Source organism: Centropristis striata, chromosome 11 (genome assembly GCF_030273125.1).
Source record: "Centropristis striata isolate RG_2023a ecotype Rhode Island chromosome 11, C.striata_1.0, whole genome shotgun sequence".
Classification (NCBI taxonomy): Eukaryota; Metazoa; Chordata; class Actinopteri; order Perciformes; family Serranidae; genus Centropristis; species Centropristis striata.
In genome coordinates, this window is record NC_081527.1 from 11166714 (window position 1) to 11187022 (window position 20309).

At 36.8% G+C, this 20309-nt stretch overlaps 1 protein-coding gene across 1 annotated transcript; it reads left to right on the forward strand.

Annotated features, from left to right (window-relative positions):
* The first annotated feature begins 4933 nt into the window (after positions 1 to 4933).
* slc35a3b (solute carrier family 35 member A3b) lies at positions 4934 to 19994 on the forward strand. The gene is made up of 7 exons (XM_059344578.1): positions 4934 to 5169; positions 6720 to 6862; positions 8030 to 8152; positions 8788 to 8962; positions 17440 to 17558; positions 17692 to 17825; positions 19245 to 19994. Exons 1-7 carry the CDS (start codon positions 4965 to 4967, stop codon positions 19336 to 19338), a joined length of 993 nt encoding a protein of 330 aa, XP_059200561.1. The 5' UTR covers positions 4934 to 4964; the 3' UTR covers positions 19339 to 19994.
* Positions 19995 to 20309: the final 315 nt, after the last annotated feature.

Sequence of the window (20309 nt, forward strand, 5' to 3'; positions counted from 1 at the left end):
AAATGTACCTTTAGTCGTACAAGGCGTTAAAATGAACAAGAAATTGAAGAAAACTCCAAAAAATCTTAAATGTGTCTCACTAAGTAAGCAGGACATATTGCGTTTCTTCCATGGAAGCTTTGGGATTTCTGTTCTGATGTTCATTTTACTGGGAACTGAAAATGAAGCTTGATACTGTCGAGAGAGAGTGAGAGGAGAGTGTGTTTGCTGTGTGTAGAAGGACACACACACACACATTGACACACAAACAGAGGGGGATTGTGCAGCCGTGGCCCTCTGCTAAACGGAGCTGCCACATAAGGAGGTCAGTGTGTTGAACACACCACACCTCTTGTTCTGTCAACACTTCTCTGGCCTTCATGGCTTGTTGTACATCTAAAAGCGGCATACATACAGTGGTGGAATGTTACCAAGTACATTTACTCATGTACTGTACTTAAGAACAATTTTGAGGTACTTGTACTTTAGTTGAGTATTTCCATTTTATGCAACTTTATACTTCTACTCCACTACATTTTGAGCCAAATATTGTACTTTTTAGTCCGCTGCATTTAGCTACCAGCTTTAGTTACTTTTCAGGTCAAGATTTAAGATCTTAATGAAGAGGTTTGTTTTTTTTTCTTCTTTCCTTTTTCTTCTCTTTCTTTTCCTCAAACAATTCATTGAATAAGCAAACAATTAAACATGAATATCTTATTTACTTATTTATTTATTTATTCCTTTGGCACTGTCTCTTGTAAAAAATGCATAAATATGGCAGGATGAATTGAATATGTGGTGAAGCTGTTAATATTTGTAATTTCATAACCTGCAATAAAGTAATAAAAAAAAATTAAGATCGATAATACAATAAAATATCTTCTTCCCAAGATAAAAAAAAACCTCAACAACTTAGATTTAGAAGTGTTAGATAATTGATCTGGTTTTAAGACTTGTTCTTTCTTTCTTTTTTAAGTGTTCAACATGCTTATTTCTAGATTTAACAATCTTAATTCAAGAAATCTTGTCAAGTGAAATTATCTGTCTATGCAGCAAGATAATTTCCCTCATTTTTAGTGTTTTTATCTTGTTTTTAGACACCCTTTTTTTTTTTACAGTGTGGGGCCATTCTGCATAACGAGTACTTTTACTTTTGATACTTTGATTAAATTTTGATGCTGATGCTTTTTTACTTTTACTTCAGTAAGTTTTGAATGCAGGACTTTTACTTGTAGTGGAGTAATTTCACAGTGTGTTGTTAGTACTTTTACTTAAGTAAGGGATCTGAATACTTTTTCCACCACTGGATACATACTATAGTAAAAAAAAAAAAAGAGCATTTTATGACACGGCTCAGTGGACTTTGTCTCTCAACTTCTCAGGAAAAGTTCAAAAAGAGATTTTCACATGCTCTCCTGTTATTTTCACAAATTAACTAGTTTGTGAACTTGAAATAAGAGAGTAATTATTTACCTGTAGGAAGGAAAAAACTGTGTCATTGTCAGTCAAATCGGTTTGCATAATTGTGGCAGTGATGCAGTGGCGGTGCTGGTCGCTGGAGCTAGTTAATGACTAGTGTAAACAATCCACCTGGACCATTCACACTGGGCCAAGGTCCCTCAGTCACTCCCACATGAAGGAGGCTGCAGCAGACCGACACTACAAGTTCTACAGACGTTTAGTATGCTCTCTGATTCTGAAAAGAAATGTGTTCAGACAAATGTTACTTCACTCAAGAAACGTAAGGCAACAATGAAGAAAGACCGTCCTCCAGACACTGCAGTTACAAGACCGGTAATAATGACCTCATTACTCTCAACCAGTGGTGGAAAGTAACTAAGTACATTTACTCAACTTGTGCTTTACTTGACTATTTCTATTTTATGTAACTTTATATATTCTACTTCATTACATTTTGAGGTAAATATTGAACTTTTTACTCCGCTACATTTAGCTGACAGCTTTAGTTACTTTTGACATGAAAATCATGATACATTTAAAGTGATTAGATGTTGTTATTTTTTTCATTATTAAACCTCATAACAGTATATTAAGAAGCTAAAATGAGCCATATCTTGAGGAAATTAAAATGCTGCTTACATAAATGCATCAATACAAATAATTTAATAATATATTTGGAATATATAAAACAATCTGAGTGGGTCCATTCTGCATAACGAGTACTTTTACTTTTGATACTTTAAGTACATTTTGATGCTGATACTTTTGTACTTAAGTAAGTTTTGAATGCAGGACTAATACTTGTAGTGGAGTTCTGCAGTGTGGTATTAGTACTTTTACTTAAGTAAGAGATCTGAATACTTTTTACACCGCTGCTCTCAACCTAACCATTAATGTGTGATAGACCATTAACAGTATACAGTGTGCTTTAACTTTTTTTTGGTTTAGGATTGTAAATGCAGGACTTTTCCTTGTAAGTTTTTTATACTAAGTAAAGGATCTGAGTACTTTTCCCACCATGACTGTTACACCAATGATAACCATAAGATAAAATAAGAAAGGAAATAAAAAAGGAACTTTATTGTCAAAAGAAAAAGCATGAACGAATGAAAATATAAAGTGCAAATAAGGTTTTAAAAAGCAGGTAGTGCTAAAAAATACAACCAGTTAGAATAAAGACATAGGTCATCTAAATAAATGTAATTAAATGTTAAATACATAAATAAATAGAGGATCTTCCCCGGATGCTGTGGTGCGGTTTTCCGGCAGGATGAAAATCCGTGGGAGGGCTCCTTAATGATGGAGGAGCTGTTTGTGCATTGTTTAGTGTAAATGTCACTGAGGGATGGGTGGGAGATCCCAATGATAATCCCATCATCAAATGTTACTGAAAAGGCTTACGTAAAATAGTAGCTATAAATAGAGAGTAATTGTACTCATTGGAGGGAGTTTTTGCTTTAATGACATCTTTTTTTGAGATACTAAAATGTATTTTCCCTTTATTGCCTAAAGGACAAATTTACTTTGGATATCAAAGTCACAAAATCTCTTCCTTTCTTTGAACAGAACTTTAAAAGACCCATATGCTGGTTTTCAGGTCCAAACTTTCTTTTAGAACAGGTTTCATGTTCAAAACATTTCCTCAATGCAGACTGTGTGCATTTTTCCGTGAATTGAATGTTTTGAGCATCTTATAGTATCTATATAGCGCTAGGGCTGTGCATCTTCACTGGTCTCACCATTTGATTCGATTCAATTCTAGTCAATTACGATTATCTAGTCCACCAATCGATTTGAATCGATTCGATTGTCCACGATTTGATTTGATTCGATTACGATGACCTAGTCCACGATTCATTTAGATTCGGATACGATTATCTAGTCTTCAATTTGATTTGATTCGGTTTGTTTACGATTCTCTAGTCCTCGATTCGATTCGATTCGATTCGATTCGATTCGATTCGATGAATCCCATAATGATGACCTCGTCCATGTCTCGATTCGATTCGGTTCGGTTACGATGATCTAGTCCACGATTCAATTTGATTCGACTGTCCACCATTCGATTCGATTCAATTACGATGATCTAGTCCATGATTCGATTTGGTTACGATTATTTTGTCCATGATTAATTTCGCTTCCATTACGATTATGATCCGATTGCCATTATTTAGTCAACGCTTCAATTTGATGCGATTCGATTATCTAGTCCACGATTCGATTTGATTTGATTCGATTCGGAAACAATTATCTAGTCCTCGATTCAGTTCGATTCGATTCAATTATGATGATCTAGTCCACAGTTGGATTCGATTTGGATACGATTATCTAGTCCACGATTCGGTTCAGTTCGATTCGATTGTCCACCATTCAATTAAATTCAATTAGGATGATCTAGTCCACGATTCGATTCGATTTGATTCCCCGATGCATCACAATGCGTTACATCCTCAATTTTTCTTTTAATTACAGCACATGGTTACTTTTTCCTCAATAAATACTACTGATCTTATAAATGTGGATTTACTTCTTATTTGTGCTTTACAAAATGTATAGCCGACTTTTGGGGTCAAGTTGCAACTTCTAATAACTTCCTTCATGCTCCAAGGACATTCCTGATCCTGAACGTGGAAAAAAAAAATCACAAACATAACGAGTCCAAACATGACTTGAGTCTGAACAAACAGCAGATGGCAGATATACTTTATATATATATATTTATATACTAAAAGGGCATCAAACTGTAGTAAGAAACATTAATGATAGCAAAAAGAAGTTTGTATACTCGTGTTCTCCTCAATAGAACTGAATGTTAACATAAAATATCAAAACAGCAAATTGAATTGTAAACCAAAATAAACAGTATATTACATTTTATATAATTATTATTATAATTATACAATTATTTTCAACACCACTATATAGCACTTAGGCTTGCTCTGTAATCAAATCTTTTTTAAACATGGGATGTTTCAAATATGCAAAACTAGGAATGGGTGTATAATTAACCAGACAAAAAGTTTAATTCAAATCTTAAAGGGAAGCTGAAGGCTTGTTTTTTTTCTTCAGCTTCACCAATAATGATTCACTAATCCCTCCGTCCTGAATCAGCAGTTAGTTTCTGTCGGTGGAGGACAAACGCCCATAACAAGTAGAGAGAAGATGACAGCTGCTTTGAACTTTGAGCTGCACTGTGAGATGCATGTGTCTCCCCTGTCCCTATTACTCTTACTGCTGCTCTGATCTTTGTTTTATGTGCTCGGGGACTGCAGGCCGCTCACAGGAATGCCCTACACTGCCTCGGGCATGAGGCATAAACTACCGTTTAACTACTGACCAGCATTCCTGATTGTTCCACGCTCACTCTCTCCTCTCTCAGACTCTTCAGAGACACTCTTCATCAGTCCCTGAGCTTGTGAGGAGCTGCAGGCCCTAATTTCCTTGACTAAACTCTCACTCTTATCTCTCCGTCCATCCCAAAGACTCCTTTGTTGTCTGCTGGCTCGGACACAGAGTCCTCCACCATGGTGCTGTCCTCGCCACACTCCTCCAGGGTGAAGTATCTGTCTCTGGGGGTGCTGGTGCTGCAGACCACCTCGCTGGTGCTCACCATGCGTTACTCCCGCACCCTGAAGGAAGACGGCCCCCGCTACCTGGCATCGTCCGCCGTGGTGTCGGCCGAGGTGCTCAAGATCCTCACCTGCACCCTCCTCGTCTTCATGGAGAACAGTGAGTAGGAAGGGTGGGGAGGGAGACAGTGGCTGTATCCCAAAGTCAAGGGTCCTTCCTCGGTAGGATCCTTCCTTCAGAGTCAGGTCCTCTAGAGGCGAGGCCAGAGTCCTTCCTATCACTGGTGTAACGCACAAATGGAACAGCCTTCAGAGTGTGCAAGTTAAAGCAACAAAGTGGATTAAACCTGAATATTTCACTGATCCTGGCTGAATTTGACCCCTTCTCAGTTTCATAAAAGCAGCAGCGTAAACTCACCACAATGTAAAAAAAAAAAAGATAAACAATAGCTTCTCAATAAAATTGAGGCAACAGATTGCACGCAATATTATTTATTAAATCTAACTACGTTACAAATTGAGTTAATAATAACTTAACAGGAAGTGCCTGTCAATTAAAAAGTGACTAATTCTATTGTGTTGGATTCATTCAAAATTCTCTTGATTTAGAATTACATACACATAAAGATTATATTTAATATGATCAAAATAAGTTGATTCTATCTCAAACATTTTTTTATTAAAGTTACTTAAACAACTGCCTCAAAATCAAGGACGTATTTATATTTAATACATTTTATCAAATATATTAAGTAAAATAAAATGAATACGAAATAATTTATTACAGTGCATGGAGAAGTGTTCTGTTTCTCCTTTTTAATTTTACAGTTAAGTGCAATAACAGTTATTTATAAATAACAACAACATATAATAGCGGACTCTCGGTCCCTGTTAACACAATGAACAAATGTATAACTTTCTGAATAGCACAGCTTCGAATACTTAGCACATCGTACATCATCAGGCTGACGCATATATATGAATTAACATTAATAACTTTAGCGACTGAGATGGCATCAGTTAACTGGTAATGTATCATGATGACGTTTATTATCTTTTAGCTAAATATTCTGGCATTTGTTTATGCATGTTTTGCTTGACTTTGAACACAAGTTTTGTAAGTTATGTGATAACAAATATTCAGTGTAAACTGAAAACACTTATATATTTAAATTCATATTGGGCCGTCGGCATTGCTGTTTCTCCGCTCGCCATTTGTAAATCTCGCGGTAGACCGTTGTGCACAAGGCATTATGGGTACGCGGGGCTCACGGAGGGTACATACATGCATCCTTGGAATTTGGGCAAAAGAAGGACTCTCAGTGCATCCCTGGTGGGCGGGACTAAGATGCAAGTGAACGACGCAAGTGAGGGACGCATGGATGCGAAATAAGAGCAATGGCATGCCTCTGTCCTCTGGAGGACCCTGGACATTGGGACAGTCCTTCGGCGGATGTTGATGACGTAGTATCCTTCAATTACAGCCGTTTGAGGATCCTTCCTTGACATTGGGATACAGCCAGTAAGCTTTTTCTATTTCTCTTCTCAGTCTATTTCCAGGTTTATGTTTCACTCTACAGGGTACAACATCTCATATAAATGCCCCCCAAGCTGAGTGTCAGATCCACTTTCTCTCCTCTTTGTGTCTCTTCACTCCATGGGTGGTCCCCTCGGTTTAATTACTGACAACACACTCTCTGTCTCTGCCAGATTTCAGTGTGCGGCTGCTGAAGGAGGAGATTGTGAACAAACCCGTGGAGACCATGAAGCTGGCCATTCCTGCAGGGATCTACACACTGCAGAACAATCTGCTCTATGTCGCCTTATCCAACCTGGACGCAGCCACCTATCAGGTAACACGTCCTGCTTCAAGTTCACCGTGTATGTGTGTGTGTGTGTGTGTGTGTGTGTGTGTGTGTGTGTGTGTGTGTGAGTGAGTGAGTGATTGTGTGTGAGTGAGTGAGTGAGTGTGTGTGTGTGTGTGTGTGTGTGTGTGTGTCAGTGGTGGAAAAAGTATTCAGATCCCTTACTTCATTAAAAGTACTAATACCACACTGTGAAATTACTCCACTACAAGTAAAAGTCCTGCATTCAAAACCTACTGGAGTAAAAGTACAAAAGTATCAGCATCAAAATGTACTTAAAGTATCAAAAGTGAAAGTACTCTTTATGCAGAATGAACCCACTCATATTGTTTTTATATGTTCTTCTAAATATATTATTTTATATATTATTATATATTATATAGGGCTCCTTTTAACTTCTTAATATGCCGTTATGTGTTCATTTCAACAAATGTCTAATCACTTTAAATTCCTCATGTTTGTGTTAAATCTGGACCTGAAAAGTAACTAAAGCTGGCAGCTAAATGCAGTGAAGTAAAAAGTGCAATATTTGCCTCTAAAATGGAGTGGAGTAGTATAAAGTATAAAGTTACATAAAATAGGAATACTCAAGTAAAGTACAACTTCATGAAAATTGTACTTAAGTACAGTACTTGAGTAAATGTACTTAGTTACTTTCCACCACTGGTGTGTGTGTGTGTGTGTGTGTGTGTGTGTGTGTGTGTGTGTGTGTGTGTGCGTGTGTGTGTGTGTGTTTTCTCCTGTAAGTCCTCAATAATTGCACTTCAAAATTACAAATTATTTTCTCAATTAGAAAGTCAGTCGCCCATAAAGTTGGAATAAAATATTTTTTTACCTCTTTCCATGAAATTATTGTGACAATGTGATTTATTATTGACAAATAAAGTGTATATCTTGCCAAAACTTTACTAATCAATCTCTTCCCAACATATCACAGTGAAACAGAGGATTGTGTCTGGAAACAAGAGCGACCGTGTTCTTTTTTTTTTCTTGTTTTTTTTTACGGTCTTTCACTGTCATGGTTTAGCAGTTTTTCACCGTAAAATCTACAAACATATTTTACAGTGCAGGACTTTGGCTCTTTCTGGTGACCCAAGTTAGATGTAACTGATACCTTATCATTTTAGCAGTGTGTTTATGTTGTGCTCCACTCAGGTCACGTACCAGTTGAAGATCCTCACCACAGCGCTGTTTTCTGTCTCCATGCTGGGGAAGAGGCTGGGCTCCTACCAGTGGCTCTCCCTGCTCTTCCTCATGGCTGGAGTCACTCTAGTGCAGGTACCAACCGAGACACCAATGTTATCTCATCAGATTTATCTCTGCATGATCATGCAATATGAATTAATGAAGTTGTAGTGGCAATTTTGTCCGAAAAAATAACAAAATTAAACTTAAAACAAACTTAATCAAAATGCCACTGATGCACCATGGGCGTGTGGTGTACGCAGGCAAAGAAGGTGATGTCCATGCATGATTGTTAGTTCCAAAGGTTTATTTTATCCATTGTGAGCAAGCAAACAAAAAGAACAAAGAAACATGGCTCCTGCTGCCTCTCTTCGCGCTGGTAAAAAACCACAGGCCCACCCAGGTGCATGCTGGCCCTCTGCCTACTCACCTACCTATATAACATCAGGCGCCCATGGTGCCAACCCAAATAATATGTAAACTAAATATGCTAAACAATAATGATGATTAAACTAAACAATTAACTAGAAAAACAAAAATATTATCAAAATAAACAAACGTCTAGAATAATCAAACGATACTCATTGTTAATAATAAACTAAACAGACAACCAAATACTAACAAGAACTAAATAGCTTCAACAGAAGTTATGAGATGTTTTAGTCGTACTTGTTACTGTACTGTGCCTGTCCCTTTGCATGTGATGATCAGTGTTTGAACCTCCACAGTGGCCCACAGAGTCTGAAGGAGACTCTGAGCAGAAGATCCTGTCTGCAGGCTCCCAGTTTGTGGGCCTGATGGCTGTGCTGATGGCCTGCCTGTCCAGCGGCTTCGCTGGAGTTTACTTTGAGAAAATCCTCAAGGAGACTAAACAGAGTGTGTGGGTGCGTAACATACAGCTCGGTGAGTAACTTTGGCCTTGATGATACATCTTGAGTCAGTATTGGTGTTTCTGTGTGTATGTGAGTAGAGTAGATTATAAAGATTGCATTTTTTAAATCTTATTTAGAATAGAAGTTTGCACTCTCGCCTCACAGCAAGAGGGTCGCTTGTTCGACTCCGGCTTCCTCCCACAGTCCAAAAAATCATGCAGCTTAGGTTTAATTGGTGACTCTAAATTGCTCTAAATTAAATGAGAGTGTGACTGATATGTGTCAGCCCTGTGATAGTCTGGCCTCTCGCCCATTGTCAGCTGGGATCCGCTCCAGTCAACCGCGACCTGAGTTTGGATAAACGGTTAAGATAATGAATGGAATGATCATTTAGAATAATGCTAAGCTAACCCGTCCGCTTCTCACACCCACATAAATCCATGTTCTATCTATAAAAAACACAAACTGATAAAAGGTTTCAAACTACTGCTTATTTCTTTTATTTCTGAACTGAAAAGTTAAAGTTGGGGAAAGGTTTTTTTTTTTTTTTTACAATCTGGCAACCCAAAAATGTATCTTATTAGTTTATTTGGGGCATTTTGAGATAACAAACATTTCAGCACTCAGAGACAATCAGATCTTTAAAGGATTTCAGCAGAACCCCCAAATATAGGTCCAAGGACCAAGATTCCCCTATCAGCTCACCTCCAGAGAAGTCTTGATTTCCCTATGCAAAGTTTAAAGTGAAACCAAATAGAAGCTGCAAAGTGGACGTAGGAGGGTTGAAACTGAACATGAAAAGCACCCTGTTGTTTATCTAGTGAGTGAAAGGATAGGATGGGCTTGTTTCGCCTGGTGAAAGCCTAGTGGTGATGAGTTACTGAATGGCTCATTAACACTAATGGAGGCCTTAGTGACAGTTCTTTAATACTCAAGATGCCCCCTCAAAAACTTGGCTCATCAAATACATACAGGTACATCTCAAAAAATTAGAATATCGTGAAAAAGTTAAATATTTTTTATCAATCATTTCAGAAAGTGAAACTCATACATTATATAGATTCATTACACAAAGAGTGAAATATTTCGAGCCTGTTTTTCTTGTAATTTTGATGATATTGGCTTAGAGATAATGAAAACACAAAACTCAGTGTCTCAGAAAATTTTAATATTGTGAAAAAGTTGCTTGAAGTCCAGAGTCCACAGTCAGTGGTGACTAGGGTCCATGTCCTCTGCTGGTGTTGGTCCACTGTGTTTTCTAAAGTCCACAGTCAACATAGCAGCCATCTAGCAGGACATTTTAGAGCTCTTCATGCTTCCACAAGCTCTTTGGAGATGCGGATTTCATTTTCCAGCAGGACTTGGCACCTGCCCACACTGGCAAAGGTACTAAAAGCTGCTTCAATGACCATGGTGTTACTGGGCTGGACTGGCAAATCTACTTGGCTAACCTGAATCCCATAGGAGTCTATGGGCTGTTGTACAGAGCAAGGTGAGGGACACCAGACCAATAAGGCAGATAAAGGCTGCTATCAAAGCAGGCTGATCTCCTCCATGCCACACTGTATTAATGCAGTAATTCATGCAAAAGTAGCCCAACCAAGTATTGAGTGTATAGAAATGAAGATACTTTTCAGAAGCCTGATATTTGTTTTTAAAATATCCTTTTTTTATTGATGTTATGTAATATTCTAATATTCTGAGACACTGAAATATGGCTTTTCATTATCTCTTGGCCATAATCATAAAAATAACAAGAAAAACAGGCTTGGAGTATTTCACTCTATGTGTAATGAATCTATATAATATGTGAGTTTAACTTTCTGAAATAAAGGACAAAGAATATTGAACTTTTTCACAATATTCTATTTTTTTGAGATGTACCTGTATATGTTTAAAGTTATCCTGGTTGCCAGTACAAAAAAAAGCCATTACAAAAAAATCGGTTTCAACAAGATCCACCGGTGTTAGCAGATTAGTTTAATGTGATGCATGAGATCTTTGTAATAGAAAAAAAATACGTTCACCTTGAGACTCAACAGTGATATATGCTGGAAAGGTTGGGTTGAGTTTATTAACCCATATAGAACCGACTTTAGGTAAAAAAGTATCAGGTCCTATCATAACTCCCCTGATTCCCTGCTTAACATAGATTATGTTTGAATTATTGTATATACATTTGCTTGTACATTGTATTCTTTGTTTGGGGTATAAATAACAAAAACTATGAAATGTGTAAGACTCTACGGAAGAGGATTAGGGCCACACAGTACTGACTTTATTCTCATAATTTTGACTTTAATGCCAGAATTCTGAGGATAAAGTCAGAACTCAAATATTTGTTTCATGTGTGGCCCTGATCCTCTTCCATTAGACTCTGGACAAGCTGAATAAAATTAAAATTAAAGAATTTAAAAAAAGAAAAAGAAAGTTCAACCCATAGATTGTACATGGAGGTAGACTTTAAAAAATAAGAAAATATGAGTAAACTACTTACATTTGTATTTTAAATGTATCTCTTTCGGGTCACCATAATCTACTGACAAATAATATACTCTTGAATTTCAATACAACCACAGTTTGATTAACACACCTAATGTTTGACGACTCTCATTGATATCTTTAAAGATAGCGAAATGGTGCTGCAGAACAATAAATATGAAAGCAATGATTGGCTCACCTTTGCAACAATGCTCTGCTAATCTCCAGCTGCAGGCCTTTGTGTTCCTCTTTTGTTTTGCCTCTTGATTGCAGCATATCGCTCATACTGAACTCACTTCCCATCAGCACTAAAGCAACTAATGTACTGTATCCTTGTGAACATAAAAAATATAAGGTCTGAGTCTCTGAGATATAAATATGGCCGGGTTGTTATTGCTCATGTTATTCTGGGTGTAACTGCTTTAAATGTGTCTGAAAGGAGAGTTCCAGTGAAACTTATTACTATAATTATATATTTATTATGATTAAATTATAAGATGTATTACAGAAGAGTTGCAGGGGGAAAAAGACTACCCAAAAAATAAAATGAGAAATAAAATTAAATGAATAATAACAACACTAATAATAATAATAATAATAATAATCAGAATAATCAGAATAATAATAATAGATTTGCTTTGTAAAGCACTTTTCATTGTTCAAAGTAATCCCAAGGTTCTACAGTGTACAACAAGATTAAAAACAGGTTTAAAAGCAAGAACATACAAACATACAAACACTATTTTTCATATAAAAACCAATTAACGGGATCCAAGCCTCCATGACACTGATCAATAATGAGTTTGATGTGTGAAATAGTTCATAGTAGCTAATTTCCTGACAAAATAATTGTAAAATCATTCATCAAATTTGTATATCTGTGTGATTGCCTATTCTCTCGTAGCCAGATTAACAGGTTTACTATCCAAAACTAGGTCTGGCCTTTTTCTCAGGGATAACAGATACGAGGGGCCGTGTTACAAGAATGACCCAGCTGAGTCAAGGGTGGTGCTTTTATTCATGCTGGACATATCAAATTCTTTTGAGATATAAAGTTTGCGGTGGATTGTGCCTGTTTTAGGCGTGTCAGTGAAACTGGGGTTTCTGTTACATCCAGGAACAAGCGGATAATACTTCTTCTGCTACACAGTGGTGGAAAGTAACTAAGTATATTTACTCAAGAACTGTACTTAAGTACAATTTTGAGGTCTTTACTTGAATATTTCCATTTTGTGTGACTTTATACTTTTACTCCACTACATTAAGCTGACAGCTTTAGTTACTTTACAGGTCAAAACTTAACATAAAAAATACATTTAAAGTGATTCGACTTGGGGTTGTTTTTTTTAAAAATGAAACCTCCTAACAGTATATTAAGTAGTTAAAATGAGCCCTATCTTGATCAAATTAAATACTGCTTACATACATGCATCAATAATAATAATAAGCCAATAATATATTTAGAATATATAAAACAATCTGAGGGGGCTCATTCTGCATAACGAGTATTTTTTCTTTTGATACTTTCGTACTTTTACTTAAGTAAGTTTTGAATGCAGGACTTTTACTTGTGGAGTCATTTTACAGTGTGGTATTAGTACTTTTACTTTTAGTAAAGGATCTGAATATTTCTTTCTGCTGCTATACTACATTACAAGAAGAAGCAACTTCTACAGAGCTGATATTAAATGTTCTTACTACTCAAGCTAGTAGAGATCAAGAAATACTATCTCACTTGTAGATGGCAAAGTATGCAAAACAAAGCAAATGCAATTTTAACTTTAACTACCTTTGCGTGTCAATAACTTTTCTTAGATCAGGATGGAAATCTGGTAACATTAAATTATGCAAGCACCTCTGTCACAATATCTTGTCTGTGGGAGTCAACTGAGAAACGTTTATCTTTTGTACTTAATCCTCCTCACCAAACACTCTCTATTCAGTTGCATTTTTCCTAAGAGGACCTGTTATTTAACCCTTATGATTTACAACATCCTCATATATTTTAAAAGAACATCTGTGTTCACAAAATGTTGGGACAGAACAACAAAAGTTTGCCTAAACAACCTTCTCACTCGATAATTACAGGTTTGTGTGAATGAGGTGGTCAGAGCAGAGGCCAGGAGGTCACAAGACTTTCTTTTCCTCTTTATCTGCTTCTGTTCTCACTTCATTCAATCAGCATTATAGCCACGAACATCCAGAAACAAAGCAACCAGTTGATGTGAAATTGATGTGTAGACTACTATATACTTAGAAAAATGAGAGTATGTGTTTGTTTTTTTCTCCGTATGTTGATGTGTGTGCGTATTATGATGATGCACAAAAAGTGAGTTAAAGGTGCTCGGAGGCAGAGGAGGAGTTTATGGGTTAGGGGACAAAACTGGACAAAACCTGACAAAACTATAACATTCTCCTCAGTATGTTTGTGTGTGTGAATCTTAAACTAAATGTTACACTGTTTACCAGTGGATGTAGTTGTTGTGTGTCACCCAGACTGCTGCTTTGAAGCCTTGAGTTCGGCATCATCTCCTGAACACTGAACAAGACATTTTTAAGCAACCAAAATTGTGGGAGTCAAGTTACATTTATTTTATTTTATTAATCCTACAATGGGGAAATTCAACCTCTGCATTTAACCCGTCCTTTTTTACACACAAGTGAACACACCATGCAAGGAGCAGTGGGCAGCACATTACTGCGCCCGGGGAGCTGTGCAGGGGGGTTAGGTGCCTTGCTCAAGGACACTTCAGTCCTAGACCTGAAGGTACTGGGACTCGAACCTCTAGGCCACGGACTGCCCATTTTATTTATAGAAGTTAATAAATAGGAACAATTTCAGTCTGTTTTATGTTAAGTTAAAATCAGCCAGATAAACATAATTAGGTGTAATTCATATTCAAAGAAGAAGAATATTTGTATCAAAATGTTATTTTTGGACCTTCTGTGGAGCAGTAAGTCAGGTTACTGTGTACTGTACTTTAAGAGAAAGAGTTTTTTTGTTATTTGGGCCATGGGATTTGAAGTAAGTTAGTTGAGGCTCACTGAAAGCCCAAGCTACATGGTTTCCTTACCGCAGTTATAGTTATTGATAAGGGAAATCAACATTTAACACTCTTGTCAGAACAGAACTGTGGAAAAAAGATTTTAAGTTATCGTTTTTACATTGGAGTAATGTGGAAGTTTTTTTCCTCCTCTGTAACTAAACACATGTACAACCAAGGTCTTCTGGGCTTCAACCACTACATGAAAATGTTCCAGTTAACTTTGATGAAGTGAAAACACACTTTGAAAGGGTAAAAGTTCTGAGAGGAAAACACACAGTGCACTGTGGCAGGGACCAGTCATCATTACCTGTCTCATACAAACAGACTTCTTTTTGCAGGTGTTGCCCCCTGCTGGCCTTTAGAAAGAATGCATGTTTTACCTCCTGTGAACCTGCAGCCTGCGTTCTCTTTATTTTCTTCAATTTCATGTTCATTTTAATGCCTGGCACAACTAAAGGTAAATTTGTTTGGACAAATATTATGACAACAACTAAAATAGCTCATAAGAATTTAATTTAAGAGCTGATATCTAGCCAATTTCCATCGTTTTCTAGATAATAACCACAATCAAGAAACCCTTGTTTTCTTCCATTCAAACTTTAAAACGTTTCATCATTTATATGATTGTTTTTGTAGCTGGAGGTAATTTATATGGTTCTGAACTTTCTGTGCATTTTACAGATATGAGATCATAATAATACGAAGCATTATTTCCTCTCCAAAGGCAAAAGTTCTTGTGAAATTCTTCTGGCAGCTCGGATCACATCTTGTTTGGACAAGTAATGTGTAATCATTATATTTGTCCAAACAAATGTACCTTTAGTTGTACCAGGCATTAAAATGAACAAGAAATTGAAGAAAACAAGGGTGGTCTAATTATTTTCTCCATGACTGTATGTGGACATTACATTTTGGGTTTGCTGGACCGTATACTTCATTCTGCTTAACTCTGAGCTGTTGTCATCAGTAGTACACATTAAAGTAGTACACACAAAAAAAGCAAAATAAATCAATCAGTGTAAAAACCAGATGGCAGCATCTCGGTAAAGTCAATCAACAGTCAGACAAAACTGGAGCAGGTACAAAACCTGATCAGATTTTATGGTAAAACTTGTTAATTTGTGCTTAATAATGTTTGTAGCTTTATATTCGGTAAAAATTTGACTATTTTTACCAAAAGCAACAAGCTACGACACTGCTAATCAGGAAGTACTCATTTGAGAATGGGAGAGGGTGTAAATGTAAGGAAATAAATGGTTTTATACACTGGTGAATTAATTGTGTTGTACACTAAAATAAACCCATTGTTTTTTTTCAAAAACTACTTCCTGTTCAAAGACAATGCTTAGGTTTTGTACTTATCAGGTTCTAAAGGAGAAACTAACAATGGAAACTAACAATACAAACCAAACAAAAGCTTCGGTCTCAGGAGGTTAAGACACTTTGGAATTGGTTTCAGTCGTCCGCCCCGGGGGTTGCTGCGTTATTTAATCTTTATCTGTAACCTTAAATACAGTTAGGTATAGTGAAACATCTTCTTTGGATAACAATGTGAATAAAGATGACAACTCGTCGGAAATTGAAGCTAAACTAATGGTTCCTCTGTTTTTACTTAATGTTTCCTGTCCTTCTTTCAACAAGATCAGTTAAACTGCTCTATACCAAGAAACATGATCAAATCACTCCTGTTTTAGTGTTCTTACACTGGCTCCCAGCATGTTTTAGAATAGATTTTAAGATTTTACTGATTACCTTTAAGGTCCTTCATGGCCTCAATCCCTGCTACATCCTACACACCAGTCCGTACTTTGAGATCCTCGGGTAGAGGTCCCTTGACTTTTCTATACTGCCCTACAAAGCCTAAGTGCAGTAACTGCATTTTTGGTCGAAATTGAGTTATAACAAAAAAAAATAACCTCCTTGATGTCTGTTTTATCTTGTTACAAATATTTAGATTTCAATTTTGCTTTACTTCAGAGAAATAATGATATAAAAATTGCAGTAACTACAAAATCCAACTCAAAACCAAAGCAGACCGCAGTAATTGCACTTACCACAGTCTGATTTGACTATGATACAGTGTAGCCTTGTATTTCTTCATTGTGTTGTAGTGAAGACAAGAAAAATAGAAATTACTATTATATTGTAATTATTATTACGTTTATTTGATAGGGAAATTATTATCTACATATTGATTAAGTAAAAAAAAGTGAGATAAAATTATATCAAGACTAAAATATAACAATACTTTATAATATTAAGTCTAAAATACACAAATATTTGAATCGAGTTTTTAACACTTTTAAAATAAGTGTATTATAACAAAATCAATTTGAAAATGTTTATTTACTGAAAACAAAATATAAAAGCTAAAAGAAGACAGCAACATCGTAGTTGCTGCAATCTGTTTTTACTAACAGTAAAGTTACTATTACAACCTTTCACAGCAAATCCAGAGTGCAGTTACTACATTTTTTCGGGTAAAAGGTCAAATAAATCATCATGATTTTTGAGCATAAAAATTACATCATCAGTACATGTAGAAATAAGTGTCATATCACTAAGCTTTTCTCATTTTTACGCTTTGCGTAGTTACTGCAGTTAGTCTTTGTAGGGCAGTGTAGGCCGGGCTAAAAAACATAAGGGGGACAGAGCGTCAGGAACAACCTGCCAGAGGAAATCAGGTCGGCTGAGTCAGTGATCTCTTTTAAATCTCTTCTTAAAACATACTTTTATTGGAGAGCCTTTCCTGATTGTACCTGAATTTTAACTTCCCTTGAACTGTCTTTTAATTGCACAGAATGATGTCATTTTGTAACGTTACTTTCATCTGTTGTTTTAGGTCTGTTTTTAACTTGTCTTTGTAAAGCACTTTGTAACATGTGTTTTGAAAAGTGCTCTTTAAATAAAGATTATTTTTTATTTTTTTATTTTTTTTTACAAAAAACCTCACCTCTCTGTCTCCCTTTGTGCCCTCAAGGTTTGTTCGGCTTTGTGTTCGGCTTCGTAGGGATGATAGTGTATGACGGCGAGAAGGTGAGAGAGTCGGGGATGTTTCAGGGATACAGCTCCATCACCTGCACTGTTGTTGCCTTACAGGTTTGATCATTATGTTTCTCTTCATTCTGTCAAATTGTCATAGAAATGTGTTTGTTGTACATGCATATATACTTGTTGCTATACAGATTTGTTGCCATGTTTGTCCAAATACTTTTAAACTCTCTCTGTGCAGGCTCTGGGCGGGTTGGTGGTAGCAGTGGTCATTAAATATGCAGACAACATCCTCAAGGGATTCGCCACCTCTCTGTCCATCATCGTGTCCACGCTCATATCATATTTCCTATTGGACGACTTTAACCCTACAGGGTAAACACACACTCATGCACACTCCCACAAGGCTTAATTACTCATTACTATTGGTCCAGACTCAAATACCTCAATGAATTGATTGCTCTGAAACTTTGTACAGACTTCCATGGTTCCTAGCTGAAGTTTCCTTATGATTGGGATAATGACGACATTTTTCTCTCTAGCGCCATTATGAGGTTGACATTTGTGGTTTTGAATGAAATATTTCAAGAACTACTGGATGGATTGCCATGACGTCTTTTTGCAGGTGTTGAGGTTCCCCACAGAAATAATAGGGAAAGAGTAATCTATTTTATGTAATATATCTCTGCTTTGTGTCTGTTGAGAGCTTCTCCTTATATTGGCATTTGTCCTTGCCAAGATCTTCTACATTTCTGATGATGAACAGATGGCAGATGTTGAGACTGGTTACAGTTTCTGACAGTTTCTATCATTATCTGTTAGAGATGGGGTAAAAATTGATATAGCATAATATCGTGATATTTTGCGTGACAATATTATATCGATTCATGGCCGCCAAGTATCGATATCTAGCGTTCCGATGGCAGTATTTTTGCCTTTCTTTTAGGAATATACTGGAGATATTTCATATGAAACTAGAAGATCTAAGGAATCTATAGGCACCATGTGTGTCAGGATATCGCGTTGTGGAAGATTTCAAAATAACACTGCAAAGTGACGCTAATTTTTATATTTCATTCAAAAAACTTAAACAGAGCAGAGAAACTTAAAGTTGAGGAAAGTTTGAGAAAATGCTGCAGTTATTGTCGTCCATACATGTTTGATATCAGTTCAGTTCAGTTTGACTGAATACTTTGTTGGTCAGTCTGTGGGTTTGACTCTCATTGTGGAGAAATAAGCAGACTGAAGTGACACAAAATGCAGTTAAACCGTTAAGTCGAAATATATTGTTTCGCAATACTCACCATATCGCAAAATGCATAAAAATCGCTATAATATCGCATCTTGACTCAAGTATCGGGATAAAATCGTATCGTGGGGCCTCTGCTGATTCAAACCTCTAGTACCTGTCATAGAAACTGTGTTGATCCTCTGACTTTTAATGCAACAGGAGGGCGAAATTCCAATTGTCAAACTGACAACAATCCCATTAGCCTCAGCTGTAATTTGTGTTTCATGCTAATTCTATAACATTTACATGCAAACATGCTAAACTAAAATGGTGAATATGGTAAGCATTAAACCGGCTACACATCATGAAATATACAACATACTGTATGTAAGCATTGTCACTGTGAACATGTTAGCATGTTTATATTAGCATTAGCAACTGTAGAACTGCCTCTTGGAGCTGCTAGCATAGCATGAGCTGAGTACACAAATGTTTGTCAACTGAATTCACTATTAATGCCTCTTTTATTTTTTCTCTTTTGTTCGCTGCTCCCTTTCTCTCAGAGTATTCTTCCTCGGGGCAGTGCTGGTTATTGCCGCCACATTTCTTTACAGCAACGAGCGCAAACCTGCCGGCGGCAGCGCCATCAAAGTGTAAACCTCTGTGAAAAGTAGTACCTGACAGAAGTCAAGACAGGCAGCTGACATAGACTGAGCAGGGCTCTGTGAACTGTGACAGTGAGTTTGGAGCGCAAACATTAAGAATGCGGTTAATGTTACTGCCAAACAACCACAGCTAGAGGCTGCTGGGCTCGATGGGCCCCATCACTCCTCTGCAAAATGCTGCTTTGCACAAAAGAATGGGGTCAGTAATATGGAATATGCTTTGTGTATGTATTTTATGATTGTTTTCCATATAAAATACTAACAGTATAGTGCAGCTAACTTTCAGTGTCTTCAGACATTGTTGTAGTGAAACTCACATAAACTGCATGGGAGAGTTATCCCATGGAATCAGTGCAGTTTACAGCGACCAATAGAAGATTATTATGAAACTGTGGCCTCGTGGATATTTGGACACAGATATTTTGTAGTTCAACATACTATATATGTATTTATGTGTTATGTGATATGGGGAAACGGGTGTAGCCTATTTACAGAGCAAATAGACTATCAATGGTGCTGACAGTCCCTGCCTCAGAGAGAGGAAAATCCACAACAGAGCTTCCATCTAGTGGTGGAACGAGGAGCAAACTTGCTGCAAAGAGGAGGGGTTACCTTTGGTCAAAGATGCTGAATGTCCTTTTTTATGAGATGAGATAAGATGGGATATGACTGCTTTGACCTTGCTGCTCACAGTCTGAGTATTTATATCAAAAGCACTCATTTTGCTGTTATTTAAATGCAAAAATAAGGTCTTTATGTAAGAACAAATGAATAAATTAAAGCGTCTTTTATGCTCAAACAACCAGCTTGGCCTTGATCTTTTTTCTTACTTCAAAGTGAAATGAATTGATAAATTAGAGCTGTAAGTGCGTGTGTGTGTGTGTCTGTGTGCACGCTCTCTCACACACATACAGCTAGGCACACCCATGAATATTTTGAACAGTTGTTTTTTTCCAGTTCCAG